The sequence below is a fragment of the Telopea speciosissima genome, chromosome 6 (assembly GCF_018873765.1).
Source record: "Telopea speciosissima isolate NSW1024214 ecotype Mountain lineage chromosome 6, Tspe_v1, whole genome shotgun sequence".
Classification (NCBI taxonomy): Eukaryota; Viridiplantae; Streptophyta; class Magnoliopsida; order Proteales; family Proteaceae; genus Telopea; species Telopea speciosissima.
Window position 1 is genome coordinate 62,940,413 of NC_057921.1, and position 15,517 is coordinate 62,955,929.

Below are 15,517 nucleotides of genomic sequence, written 5' to 3' on the forward strand. Positions count from 1 at the left end.
TTATATATATAGTTGGTTTATATATATATATATATATATATATATATATATAGTGTTTTAAGCATTAATTAAATAAATAAAAGATAAAATTAAAAGTAAAAAAACATAAAACAAAATCAAAGACTAAAAAGAACCGAAAAAAGGATAGTTGCTGAACTCTCAAGTCTCAACTCTATCCATCATCAATAAAACTGATCAAGATGTCAATAGATAATCAAAAATTCGTATTCATTTCGCGTTCATATCCATGACGTATTAAAAAAATCATTATCCCAAACATTGTTTTAACTCTCTCCCCTTTGCAGTTTGGCCTTGATCTCTAGAGCTTTCGGTTTTCTCACTTTATGTTGTACTTACAAATTGATCGGGGTTCATTGCGGCTTGGAATACGAAAAATCTTCTTTTACGTCCTTATACTCGGTCTATATTTACTCAATTTTTTCCTATTTGAAACCATTTTTCCTGACTTCCCAAAACCAGAAAAACAAACTTCCACCTCTATTTCTTCCTGATTCAAAATCCCTAAACTACTACTCCCAATCCTCCCAATTGGTCACCTCCCATGGCATCGCCCCCCAAGCAACTCTTCTAACAGAACCCCTTCCCCCCCTTCTGCACGCTGTATGCATCTCTCTCCCCACTGCCTGTCGCCAAAAGTGGCAGATGTGGGCAACATTGACTATGGAGCTGAAAATGGAGGCGGCTACCCTATCAACTACAGAAGTGCCCTTTCGCAATTATCCAATCACAGAGCTGAAACTAATATAATAGGTGAAAAAGAGTGGGTGAGGGTGGTGGTGGTTAGAGAAATGTGATAATATTAAAAAATAAATAAATAAATTAAAGAAAGAAGAATATCTGAGGGAAAAAAAACAACCAACTTGGGATTCTGGTATTGGGATCAGATCTTAGGCCTTGGAAGTTGATGTTGAAGGAGAGTCTAAACGGAGAAAGATAAAAAGCTGAGGACCTAGGCCAGGAACTGGAGTGCTAATTCCAGCTATTGCGCTTGCACACTTGCACATCCGAAACTTAGAACAGATGTAAGAAGCCAAAAAAGGAAAATTTAATGGAGAAATAATTAAAATTGCGTATGTCGGTCTTATTTTAGAATAGGATAAAGAACTAGGGGAGAGAGAAGTTAGAAAACCAGAGAAGAGGCAAGGGAGAGAAAGGAGGAAACGGGGAAGTGATGAAGGAAACAACAAAAGTCTACAAAGAAAATATGGTTTGATGAACACTCTTATTGGACCTTGTCTCACTTCTTTGGGGCTGTATTCCAGAGGCGGCCGGATGGGTGCTGGGAGGGGGTCAGCCAGAAGGGGTGCTTTGGGAAGGGTAGTTTAGGGGTTTTGAATTACTAGGGGAGTGAAAGTTTACTTTTCAGGGGGAATCAGAAAAAAAAAAAAAAAAAACCCCCAAGCACTAAAAAAAAGGATAATAGTCAGCTACTTGGCAAGGACCAGGAAAAATGGGAACCATGATTAGAGCATGTCTCACAATCATCTGCCGCAACGGCTTAGATTAGGAGAGGAATATATTTTAGCCCAATATTGGCCCCCTTCCGCCAAGGAATATAGGCTTTGAGGTAATCATCATGCATATCAACCAAATCACAAGATCACGAGTGTTGAAAGCTTCTGATAATATACCTACCTCCTATTGTACAATGCTCGACACTGCCCTTTGAGTCCCATCCAATTGCAATAAAGACGGAGAATCTCTTCTCTGTGGGTGAACTATGAAGAGAAACTCCATTCTGATATATGAAAATCGTGTCGACTCCCAACAATTTTTTACCCAATGGCTCAGGAACAAAAACATAAATTTGTACTGATACTATTATTCATTCCTGCATAGTACTGTACCTGTGAAATCTTTACCACCTAAGACATACAAGAAGAAGAAAGCAGAAGCAAAGATCCACATACCCAGAATCTGGAACACTCACCAGGGAAGCACTCATAGCCTATTTACAACATACTATCCGTCCTGGCAGGCAGCCGGCGGAAGAAGTTGATTGGCACTCCCGGCAACCTATGACGGAACCTTGGGTGCCTCATCAAGTAAAAGCCTGCAATAACAGCCACCACCTGGAAAGGTGTCACATATAAGACTAGTGCCGCAATGAGACAGAACATCACGAAGATTGCTGTGGCACGAGGATCTCGCCAGCTCAACAGTGCTTGGATCCGCTCCCCTTGGGTTGCCACATCCCCAACCACTGTCTGTATCCTCCCTGCCACACTTCTCAGCCTGTCATACCTCATTCGCACAAGCTCTGGATTGCGGGATGTTGGGAAAGAGTCAAATTCCTCATCAAGCTCATCAGGGTGCACTGCCTCTGCATGAGAGATCCTTGTATTCATGTGAGGGGGATACCGTGGCCGGTACCGATAGTTCCATATGCCTATCAAGAACATGTACAGGAACACTGTTGGAAGTATCAATTCAGGGAAGCATACAAGCATCACAAAGAGAACATGCACAAGCACCGTGGTTACAGGGTTCTTCCACATGCACACGTCCCCAAACCATTTACCAACTGCAAACAAACCCGAAAACACTGACATTAGCCGGAAGAAGTTAGCCTTGCTGCGCCGCATGCTCCAGAGGTGTGAATCAACATCAGACATGTACTCAACCACCTCCTTCCGAAGAGGGGGCTCTGCCCTGCTTAGCCTTGCTGCCACGATGCTCACAGCCTGGTGACGCAACATGTCAAGCTGCATCACTGTTAACGGCCGTACGTAGTGCATCTTGGGCAACAATGGACGTGAGTATATGTATAGCATATTCACCAATGATGTGCATGAAAACCGTATAGCCAAATGCAGCTCTCCCATCTTCTTAACACCAGAAGGATGTAGGACTAGCAATGGGTAAGAGTGTGTATAAACACGACCAGTTTCAAGCGTTGAGATACGTATCCGTACCTTCCCAATCTTCATGTCCCTGTTACCATTTGTTCCCTTCTCCCATAGCTGGCCATTATCAAATACACCTACAGTAAGAACCGTAGCTGGATCATAGACCTCCCAAGTGTATTGCTCATTGTACTTCGGACTTAGGCTGTCGATGATGGTTCGTGAACGCACCCATTTGTGACCATACTTCGCAACACAATATGTATCTGATGTACCTTTGCCATCTCGTGTTTTCATTGGGTGAATCCCCTCAGCATTCAAAATACCAAGTTCCAAAATACCAATTGAAGGTTTCCACAGTTGCTTTGCAGTGGGCCGAAGGTCACTGCTGTAGTGTGTTGACTCATCAAGAACATGGTAACCACCATCAAGACAGACACGGAGGTGGAGTCTACTGGAAAACTTCTCCTTCTTTAACTGATCCACATCAACCGCAACTGGCCTTTCAAGGTTGAACCAACGAGTGTGGATCAACCGGTCATCAGCGCGTTTCTCAATAGAATTCAAAGGTATGATAACCCTCCCAATGATCTCATCTTTGCTGGGTCCAACACGATCTTCAACTGAAAGAATCAGATGGTCCTCAAAGGGCTCTGCAGCAACAAACAATAGATCCTCATTCCAGAGCGGGCTCATTGTCCGGGCCTGAACAGGCTTTGTTTTCAAGACCTGGTTACCAATCTGTACCCTGACATACACTTCAGGGAAACGGTTTTTCTCAGTTGGGACCAAATCCTGTGCCTCAATGACATTGACGCGTACATACCACAACCTTGGTGCATGATAGACCTTAGACCGTATGTTTGTAGAGGCAGCAGCAGAGCTATCAACAGCTGTTGCAGCATCAGAATGCCATGCGTCTGGAAATGCCTCATCTGCTTGAGTACCCATCCAAACAGCAAGCATCAACTCACCTTTTGTCTTGTCTCCTTTCTTGTCCTCCAGCCGGTACCACTGTGGAGCCAGTGGACTATCTGGTGGGACCCGTGTCGGCACCTCATTAAGGTCAAATCTAACGATGCCAACAAAGTCATCTTTGACCAAATCCTTGTCTTTGACCACAACTTCAAGTACTGATGTTTGCATTCGATCCCTTGCAAAGGCGAACACCTCATTCCATTCAGGGTTTTGCTTTTTCTCAAAGTGCTTTGTGACTCCCTTGTAATTCCCAACCCTAACCTCCACGTATGGGTCAAGACTGCCTGAAATATCCATGGAAGGAAGGTCGTGGGCCTTGACAACTCGGACAAAGAGGAACTGCATCTGTTCAACTAGGTCATAAGTGCTGGCAGGTTTTTCAGCACGTATAACACGGCCCCCAACAATCTGTCCCCCTCCAAGGACTGGACTAGTCTCTTTCAGTGCATAGTCAACTGGTTGGGATGATGAAGCTGAGTACATGCGAACAATTTTTGGCTGTTGTGGCTCTGCTTTCATCACATCAGCAGAGTATTTCATTGGTTGTTGGGACTCCGTCGTTGAAGAATGTTGGTGGTGGTGATGCTCTTTAGGGAGATGATGGAAGGTGTGTCTTGACTCAGCTTTCTCATTAGAGAATGGATTTGGAGCTTGCTGTTGCACTTGAGGTTGGGACGAACGTGAGTCAGCATTTGGAAAGGATTCAACAGCAGGAAGTGGATTTGAGGATTTTATGGAGGGGTCATCGGTGACATAGACTTTCAAGCCAAGCTCTCCTTTAACATGTGAGAAAATGCCACGCTTTTCTAGAGGGTAGTGCAAGACAACAGCATCAGGGTAGGGCACAAATGATGTGCCGGTAACACGGACCCTCCCCAGGAATGACCTCGAGTGGGTGGCTTTGTTGTTGTTGTAGACATAGACATCAAGTGTAAGGCTCTGGAGATTGGTTGGGTCGGTGATGTTGAAATAAAAGCTTTCATTCCAAACAGGGTTCAGATCTTTTTCCTTCACAGTAGTGCGGAACTTCTGGCCGTCAAACTGGAGCTCCACAAAAGAACTGGCTGACCCCTCACCATCTTTAGGCATGAGGTTGTGAGCACTCACCACCTCCACCCCTAGCTTGAGGTTGCTCATCATGGCTGGGATTTTCCTTTACCCAGTTGGTAGGGCTGTCAGAAAAAGAATTTTAACGAACCAAATAGAGTTAACAAGAGACCACCAGTACCTGGAAAGAAGATAACAATGAGCTATGAAAGGATAACTTTTCAAACATAATGCATGTAGAATAGAAAATAAAATAAGATTCAAAGTAAGAGGTCCAGATAAAAAATATTGGAACCATTCATTTAGTATAAGAACACAAACAATACTGAGAAACAGTTAATAGAAACCCTTAATGAATAAACCAGTTATATATAAAAGGAGTCAAACTCTGAGCATGCACTGAGCACATGTAGAGACGCAATAGATTTGTTGTGCTTAATAAGTGGATCAAAGATATAAAAACTACCAACAACTGAGTTGGCTGAAGAATATCTTCAAATAATCAGTAAACAGCTGAAGCATAGTTCAGTTCGACAAGTAAACTATGAAAAATAAGGTAAAATTACCAGATATAATAGCAGGGACATGTTATGTAGCAGGGTAACAATTAGGTGTTTGGTGAATGTACAGACGTACAGTATAAGGATGGATTGTGGCAGACTTTGATTTTGGAAAAAAAAGATTCAGACAAAAATTCTATAGAAAGCAGTAATAGGGTTTCTAATCTCCTAGCAGCATAGTTCTGACAGACGAGATCAAAAAATAGGATTGCAGAGTTAGGATTTAGGAACTAAAGACAGAAACAGTGATAACAGCTTCAGCAGGTCAGATTAGAATAGCATAATAATTCATCCGATATGCTAGTTTAACTGGCAAAACAAGTCTGCAAAGTTTCACCAAATTCTGACGACTAGATTTTGAGATCTAGAACAATCCTACAGCAAATAGGAAACTTGAGAGCAACAGAACTGAAGCAATCGATTGGTCGTTCACGGATTCAAGAGAAACTTAGTTGGCACTTGGCAAAAAAGCAGAGATTATTAAAGCCAGTTGAAATAGTAGCAGAAATTTAAACCAGTTAGCAAAACATATCTGAAAAGAGTAAATCGGTATAGCCACAGGAACTTCAGTTAAATAAATCTGACCTTCCAATTTCTGATAGAGAGATATAAAGAAGGTAAAAAGATAAACAGGTAAGGAATCCACCAGGTAAACACCCTATAATCCACAAAAGCAGCACTGAATCCACAACACAAAATTTCATAAAAATGTTATGCTTAATTCTCAAAATCGTGGGTAGTGCCTATGTCCAGCACATTTATCTATAGCTTCTCCTAGAAACCAGTGATCGGCTGATTAGAGCTCTTACATCATCCAGCCAATAGGAAAGCTCCAATCTAACCTATAACAAAAAGTAAAGGAGAACCAACTCATACTAGATAGACTTTATTACAATAAAAAAGAATGAAAATCTAGAAATCCAACCGCAAAAATGGACTGGATAATCTGAAAACTTCCAGATGCAATTTGAACAGCAGAACCTGGAAACTTCCACCCCCAATTGGACTGCAGAATCAGGAAACCCCCAGCCCCAGGTGTAGGCTGTCATGACAGTCAGATCTGCTGTCATGCTGGCTATCAGATTCAACTGTCATGGCTGTGATGGTTGTGATGGATGTGATTGCTGTGAGACTTCTTTCCTCTTAGTTTCTGCATCATTTGTGCTTCCACTAGGGAAGAAGATGGGGAGTAGTCTTCATTTTCATACAATTTCACACCCAAGATTCAGGACAGGATACATACATGAATAATATGATAAAATTACAATAAATTTAAGAAAGATGGTAAATATACCCAGAGCTTTAACAAGTTCGAACTGTAACTTATAATCTTATAGCTCAAAAAGTTGGCAGAACTTTCCCACCTTTTACAATTGGACGCTATACTTGACATTTTGCAAAACTACAGGAAGCTTTTACAATATGTAAATTTATCAACTTCGGTGTCCCCAAAAAAAAATTGTTGCTAATTTATGAATCCTGATGCCCCATTACTTGATATACTTCAGGCGTTAAAGTAATATAAAAGTCAGCACAACAGGTACTTCTACTTCCACAATCCACTTAACATGGAATTAGAGGTGCTCAAAGAAAGTATCACAAGTGTCAAATTTAGGCTGTTAAAGTTTGGCTGATCCAAGTTTTATTCAGCAGCACTGCCAATGATTGCTCAGAATCTGTTTAGAATTTGGCTGCTCCATTGTAGACTGATACTGACTGAGATCTGATCCTTGGTTCTGATCCCTCAATATTAGGTAGTGAGGCACCACCAAAAACTTCCCTAGTCCTTCAAAATGTTCATAAATCTGATATGACAAGTTTCCAAACTTAAAAAATGCTCAAAATTATGTCATGAATCATGATAGTAACCAACATAAGCAGTGATAATAGGCGCAAGTGTAGAACCCTTACTATTTCAAAATCTACACTAGAATCTCGTTTGGCATTGATGCATAAAGCCTAATGAGAACAAGTTTTCACAATATAGTTTAAGAAGAGGCAGAAAACAATATCCAAAACTATTATACTGAGACAACCAAACACTATTTATAACTCTTCCAACAGCGAGCAACCTCAAAATGCTATCTATTGAGGGAAATGCTCAATAAAGAATTAATGATGCTGCTTCCAAAATGTGAATAAGCCTGTCAGAAATAAACCACTTTCGATCTACTGGGAAAAATACACTAATTCAAGAAGAATCCAAAGAATGCATCCTCATTTTTGAGAAAAGGGTCATCCATAGATTTAACTCACTGTTACTTGTAGTAAATTTAGAAATCTACAGCAACTCTTGAGAGTAGCATAAAATAGATTAAATTAAAAGAAAAAATAATTCATCTCTACATTTTTACTAAAAACTTACAGGATGTTGAATACTTAATTACCTGCTTTTCCTTTATCAAGCTCCAAGGATGAAAAAAAAATAATGTTTCCTTCTAAGCTCAAGGATTCCTCGATGCACCCACAAAAGAGAGTAGTTTTACCTGACAATAGCAGGAGGACAATGATTCTGAGCCTGTAGAAATAATTTAGACATCTAAATAATCACATGAGGAAGTACTTCATCATGAAAAAATTAGAGGTTACGAAGACATATTCTAGTGAACATTTCAGTTTTCTAATTGAAACATATAATTCTATGATTTCCATTGTTACCAGAACCCTTTTCCCAAGGATTTCCTACTTGACAACATCTAGGAAAATAATGGACTGACAAAATCTTATATGCTTGTGAGTCTGTGATAAGGTAACCCCAGGTATTGATAAAGTCAACAAATTCTAAGAATTTCATCTCATCATAATTCATATGCCAGAGTAGTTACACAATAATAGAGAGTAAGACTCATCTTTGATGAAGAACTGTTCAAACTTGATCAAAGAAGGGAAAGGTTTCATCTTGGACCAAGTGAAAGAATTTAAAAGAGAAAAAAGAAAAAGAAAGGACTTCTATTTTTTATATAAGCCTTCAAGATGAACATGTTACTTTTAAGAGAACACAAAACAACCAGCAGCGATATTCACATGCATAGCTGAAAGGGAGAAATAATAGACCAATAAAAGCTTATATGCTTGTGTCTGTATGATAAGGCAACCCCAGGTATTCATAAAGTTGATTAAATTAAATTTTGTCTCATCACAATTCATATGCCAGAGTAGTTACACAATAATAGAGAGAAAGACTTTCATCTTTGATGAAGAACTGTTCAAACATGACCAAAGAAGGGAAAGGTTTCATCTGGGTCCCAGGTGAAAGAATTTAAAAGAGAAAAAAGAAAAAGAAAGGACTTCTATTTTTAATAAGCCTTCAAGATGAACATAATACCCTTAAGAGAACACAAGACAACCAGCAGCGATATTTACATGCATAGCTGAAAGGGAAAAAGTCTGTGACCTAATGTAACCAGTAGCAGTAGATTCAGAGGATATAGGGAGTGATCAAAATCATTAACAGACAGTGGCAAGGTGAATCCTTAGCAAATAAATAGGTGTAACTCCCACGCAGACATCCAGAACAAAGGGTCACATCCTTGGACTTTCCAGAGGAATTTAAGCTACGAACGATTAGAATCTAAAAAATGTTTCAAAGAGAAACATGATCATACATAACTCAGATCAAGAAAGAGATGGCAACAGATGTTGGTAGATGAACGTTAAGAACTCTTCGTTTCTAAGTTAAAAACAGAGAAAATGTCAGAAATAGTTCAGAATGAGTTTTCATTTTCCAACTCTCATTTCTCGTCGCTTGGGAGTGGAAATCATGCAGAGTTTAAAAGTTAATCCACATCTTCAACTTCAAGACTAGAAAACCAGGTAATGAATTAAAGTTAACGACTTTTACAGCCGAGATCCAGACAGCAAATAGATCCCAACTTTTAAGGGGTATTATAATTTAAACATAGCAAAATAACAAGATATTCCGTAAAGTGAAATCCACCAAAACAAACTTATTCTAATTGAACCAAAAGAATGCAGACAAAACACACTTCACCGCTTATAACATCATCCCCTACCTCCAATTTTTAAAAATTATTAAAAGAAGAACTAGAATCCAAATTAGTGACATTCTTAACAGAAGATCGAAAGGATAACAGCTGAAGAATATTTTTCATTAAAAAAAAAAAAAGCTTCCTTTAATCACCGGTAAAATCTACAACCTTTCTGCAGCGTCTGAAAATATCTCCAAGATGACAGAAACAGAAATCGAGAGGAACGAACAGCAGGAACTTATCCAGTATCAAATTATTCACGGATTATATGGAAGGTATTGAACCAAAGCAAGCACATCAAACGCAGCTTTTCGAGATACAGATGTTTTACAACAGAGGAAAAACTAAATAGTTGCAAGAGGGATAGAGGGGGGAAGAGTTTCTCAGCCTATTCCGCGAAGACACACAGGAAACCAACGATGTGATTTTCTTCCGCCCGTGGAAAGCTCCAGATAAGACGACATTGCATACCTGGTTTGACTTGAAGCCAAAACGGACAAAATAAATCCCATCCTTCATTTTGACATCCGAAGAAGAACCGAAGAAAAATAAAAGCACTACATACACCATCAAAACTCAATAAATGCGTAAAACAACACAATTGCAAAGGAGATTTGGGCATTCAGCAATACCTCTCTCAACCTCTGCTTCCATGAGCTTAGGAGCTAAGCAGCAACAGAAGAGATAGCAGGTAAATATTTACAAGAAAGAACATCTTTTTTCCCGAGTAGATCTCCATTTTTTTGGACTCTCACTTCAGATCTCAGCTTGAAGTAGTGATTTCAGGCTCAAGAAACGATGCATGCAAACTGTAATGGTGCTCATGGGATTGGAAAGTAAAGGAGTTATCGATTTATGGCCCCAGAGCCTGGGAAGATGGATCCATAATAGAGAAAGAAGACAGATAAAGAAAACAAAAAATGAACCCTATAAATGCTTCTTGGATGGTTCGCAGCACTGACACAGAGAGAGAGTCGTGTGGAGAGTCTAGAGACTGAGAAATCGTTTTTTTTTTTTTTGTTTTTTGAAGTGAGAAACTGGGAAACGCGGCAAACGCGTACTTCTCCAAACGAAGGTAACGTCGTTTACCTGAAAAGAAAAAAACGATTGTAACGTCCCGGACAAAATTAAATAGAGTTCTTAATTTCGTTTTAAATTTCGCCTTGTTTTTTCCTGAAATAACAGAAATGCCACCGTATACCTCTTTTCGTCCTTTGAATATTCCGCGATAGACCTGTTGAAGTGGCCGGTTCATGGACAAACCGGTTTGACCGTGAGTTATTCGGAAAAAGACTCTATCGCTTTTGAATGTTTTAATTTATTGGCATTTGGCACCTCGCATGGGTCGAATTTTTATCCTCTCCTGTTATAGCACGGTGTTATAACGCATCGTGCGGCAGCTACAGAGGCCATGTGCACCATGTGGGGTCTGTTGTGCCACATGACCTCTGCAGCGCCGCACAATGTGTTACAGCACTGTATTGTAATAGGAGAGGATAACGATTCGCATGGGTCAAGCCCAGAGGTAGCCTAAAAGAAAACCTGGCACCAATTTGGGCTCAGAAAAACTAGGGCCCCTTATGGCCGAGTGCTCAAATATGAGGATCGGAATCCTCTCCACTAAGGAGATCGCCCAGTGAGTGTTCAATGAGACATCCAACGACTAGGCTGCTTGACACACATTTTGACGCACCCCCAATCACCCATTGGAGAGGATTCGGATATCAAAATGATTATAGCAAATTCCATTCAATCCATGGTTTTAAAAATAAAAAATCGGATTAGAATCGGCGAACACGAATCCTGATTCCTAGTAATTGGAACAAGTAGTCATTGGAGCATAGTCGGATCATTGGATTCCTATTTGTATCCTTTATAAAAATTGAGGATTGGATTGATTTCAATTTATTTTTATTATTATTTTGGCCAATTCGAGGGTTGTTTCCATTTCGATTCTAACTCAAATGGCTTTGAACTGGTTTGTTTTGATGCTTGATTCTGTTTTTAAAAACCCTAATCAACTTTTTTTATGGGGGTGGGGGATCCTCTTGAGACATTGAGAAGTCTATGATAATTAGAATTAGATAAGAGATTTTCTTATTAATAACCCTTAAAATGTCAAATAATTTATAATTTTAGTTTTTACCTTTTAATATAACATTCATTTTATTTAATGAAGGATTAAATTGGTACTGCATTGGAGGCCTTTTTTTTTTTTATTATTTAAAACATGATCAATATGTATCATTTTATCCATATCTTATAATTGTCACTGTTATAATAAATCGATCCGAATAGGGACAAAATCCCATAAAGTCAGGATCTCCATAGGGCGTTCAAGAACATAATCAAATAAATAATAGAAAACAGGGATAGAATCACCAACCTTGTTTCGCATCCATAGTGATGATGATTGCAGCGGAAAATAAAGAACCAAGATTTGGGTGCTTCCCCTCTATTCCCAAAGTAACTGGCTTGATGAGAATACCGTATACGCAGGGACGATGAACACCGAATATCTCCCTCTCTTTCCAGAATGCACTCCTCAATAGTGATTGAGAATAATTAGTTGTGATGGGTAGAGGGGGGACCTAGCTCTTCTTATATAGTAATCCTTATAGGATCTGACTCATCACAGTCCCAATAGGAATCTATTTGGCTCATACTAAGCCAGTCCACATTAGACTTCTAATATAACTTAATGACCTCACTTTATTAGACCAAAACCCTAATCAACCTGATTTAGGGATTTAATTATGTTCATATGAAATTTTATTATAACTAAAATTCTAACAGTCACATCATCTTTTCGGCACAACTTCGTACACAATCCAGAGAATAGAGATGCCCCTCTAATTAGGTAGATTAAGATACTTTTTGACCTTTAGAAAGCGGAATTATATTATAAAATTTCATGTTTTTGACATATTAGATATCACTTCTTTGTAATAAACGTATGACTAAAAATACAAACAATGACTAATGACCCATCTCTATTCCACTTAAGGGTCTTTCTTATGTTGCTTATGATTGGATTTGTTTTGTTACAATATGATTATGTAGCATTATTCGTTTGTGATTGTTTCTCACATATCACTTGAGGACTTGTTGGAGACTTATGCATGACAAAATTGAATAATTTTGTTGGAGAAGTGTTTCTTGTGGGGGAGTGTGGTCTTTGAGCGTATGCGGAGGCCAATGAGAATGCATTTGGAAGCATCAACTGCGGCTTTGATATTGCATTTCATGGGGTAGGGCGATCATTTTGCCCCCTATGTGTATGGTACAGGGACCACGCTCCTCCACAGTTTTCTTTTTTCCAATTTTGTTAAAGTTATTCAGTTTTGAGTGATTTCAAATTAGTTAATACCAAAGGTTGGTAAGTGGTGGAAATTGGGTTTTCTTGGAATTAATTAAGAGAGAATCATATTTAGCATCACTTTGATATTATCATCCCTCTATTAATCTCAAAAATAATAATGTTTTTTTTTTTTTTTTTTTTTGGGGGTTGGGTGGAGGGTCTTAAACTAGATGAGGAACAAGAGGCCAGGACGCCACAAGCCTCAAGCCAGCTGCACTAGCAACTGTCCTCTCAAAACTAATAATGTTGAAAAGTATAAATTGTATAATAATTAATAAATCATCCTACAAGAAGAAAGCCTACAATTTGAATAAATGATGGATCCATTTTTTATGCACGGTCGTGTATGTACGTAGTTGTGTCTTATAAATATTGGATGGGGTGGGGCAGAAGTGTAATGATACATCCCCCTCTCTCCTCCATCCAACGGTTGAAGGCATGACCATATATGTACATAACCACGCATAAAATCTTTTGCCTTAAATACAACAATTCAACATTATCCCAACTAAATGGGGTCGACTACATGAATCTTTGTCTTTCAATTAGTTTTATTCGAAACCATACTTGATACAAGACTTAAGCTATGCATGTTTTTCCTCCACACTTCTTCTAAGGTCATTTTAAGTCTACCCCTGACTCTTTTAATTCCTTCAATTTAAATCAAATCATTCTTTCGTACTGGAGCATCCAAAGGCCTCCGTTAAATATGTTTATGCCATCTCAAATGAATTTCTCTTAGCTTATCATGTATCAGAGCTACTCCCAAACCATTTCTAATATGATCATTCATTTTTACAAAAAAAAAAAAAAAAAAAAAGATCATTCATTACTTTATCACCAGTCATCCATCTCCACATCCTTATATCTGTTACATTAAGTTTATCTATATGATGCTTCTTAACTGCCTAACATTTTGCACTATACATTAAAGCTGGTTATATGATTGCCCTATCAAATTTTGTTTTAAGTTTTAAAAGAATACATCGATCACACAACATTCCAGATACAACTTTTACTTCATCAATCATATTCAAACTCTTTGTGAATTGAAACACCATTTCGATCATGTATTGTCCAGTTCCAAAAACCAATAGTGATACATATTGGTTTGTTTCAGTTGTATTTTACATTTTGCCCTCAAAGATACCAATACCAATATGAAATTTAACCATTTTACCTTCGGTGGTATCGATACCAATTTCTAAAACGCTACTACTCACACCGAGTAAAGATAGGATATATAATTGAAGGGAAGTAGTATTTTTGTCTGGGAGTGTGGCTTACACCAGTACTCCCATGTGTCTATCTCTCTCCTCATTAAAACAAGGGGGCATAAGTGTCTTTTCATATGAAAGAGGAGAGAGATAAATTCATGGGAGTGCTCATATAGGCCACACTATCCACAGAGTTCTTTTTTCCATAATTGAAAACAATAGATGGGAGTCACTCACACCAAATAAAGATAGGATAATTGAAAGAGATGGATGAGATTGAGTAACTCACACCAAACAAAGCTTGGATAATTGAAAGAGACAGATGGGAGTGTTCCTTCCCATAGGTTTTATGGGTTAGTTGAAGGTTTCAAAGAAAATGATATCTTCCAGGATATGGTCCAACCGGGGAAGACAATGCATGTACGTTCATCTTTTTCCGTTATATAATGGACAAGTACCGTTCATCTTATTCTTCTTGTCAAAGGATGTGAAATGTGATATCTCTCTTTTCTTTGCATCACACGCACACGTATGCATAGACAAACAAGTGAGGGGTGTAAATGAATAGTCGAAATCTGTTTTCGTATCCATGTCCGTATCCGTTTAGCATTATCTGAATCCGTCCGAAAGCTAAATGGATGCGGATACGGATAGGCTATAGTTATCCGAAAAGCTATATTTACATGTAAACGGATAAAATATTCGATCCGTATCCGTGTCCGTATCCGTTTAACACTATCCGAAAGCTAATCAGATGCGGATATAGCACTATCCAAGCCGAATCCGATCCGTTTACAACCCTACAAACAACACATACACACCCATACGATATCAAATCCCAGGAATCGTAGGAGTTAGTTTTCCTTCATCCGCGATGATGGAGATATTATCACACACACATAACACAACACAACCACTATATATAACAAATTCAAGGAATGCAAATTTAAAGGAGTAGCTGATCCAAACTCGTTTTCCTTCGAGTTCAGATCTGCTCCCCACTTGGGGACGATGGGAATCTGAACCCTCCATGGGGCATGGGTCCCACACCTGAGAAGTGAGTCCCACAGCCCATGGAGGGTTGGGATCTGTCCCCACTACTCCCCATGTGGATTGCTGATCCCAACTCTTTTCCTTCATCCACGACGATAGAAGCATTCCTTCACCATAGATATTAATGGAGTTGTGTCATAAATAAGAAGAGAATTATAAACCTTCAATAAGTAAAAAGGAATAATCATGGGGTTTCCCTTCTTTAGGTTTAATATGCTTTAAATAAAAGCATGCACAGGACTAGATGCCGGTGATATTTTTTTTGGTTGAAAGATGCCGGTGATACTATGATGTGCAGATGGGGGCCATGGGGCTCAGTTCACCTTGTGGAGTGGATTAATGAGGTCACCGGTCAGGTGGGCCTATCGTTTGCTTAAGTAACTTTTTAATGGGGTCTGGCGTTGGAGTTGCAGAACCTATCCCCATATTTCTCCCTTAAAATGAT

The 15,517-nt window shown here is 39.0% G+C and overlaps 1 protein-coding gene across 2 annotated transcripts; it reads right to left on the bottom strand.

Annotated features, from left to right (window-relative positions):
* Nucleotides 1–1,765: 1,765 nt before the first annotated feature.
* On the bottom strand, nucleotides 1,766–9,747 carry LOC122664109 (FT-interacting protein 3-like). Of its 2 annotated transcripts, none has more exons than XM_043859806.1 (3): nucleotides 9,610–9,747; nucleotides 7,840–7,938; nucleotides 1,766–5,073 (listed from the first exon to the last, which is right to left on the bottom strand). In XM_043859806.1, exon 3 carries the CDS (start codon nucleotides 4,983–4,985, stop codon nucleotides 1,974–1,976), a length of 3,012 nt encoding a protein of 1,003 aa, XP_043715741.1. In that variant the 5' UTR covers nucleotides 4,986–5,073; nucleotides 7,840–7,938; nucleotides 9,610–9,747; the 3' UTR covers nucleotides 1,766–1,973. The 2 variants fall into 2 exon arrangements, with proteins under 2 accessions (XP_043715741.1, XP_043715743.1); XM_043859808.1 differs by having other exon boundaries at nucleotides 1,766–5,095.
* Nucleotides 9,748–15,517: the final 5,770 nt, after the last annotated feature.

Coding starts and splice junctions, on each gene's coding strand:
- LOC122664109 (XM_043859806.1), bottom strand. CDS start 4,985: ATGATGAGCAACCTCAAGCTAGGGGTGGAGGTGGTGAGTGCTCACAAC.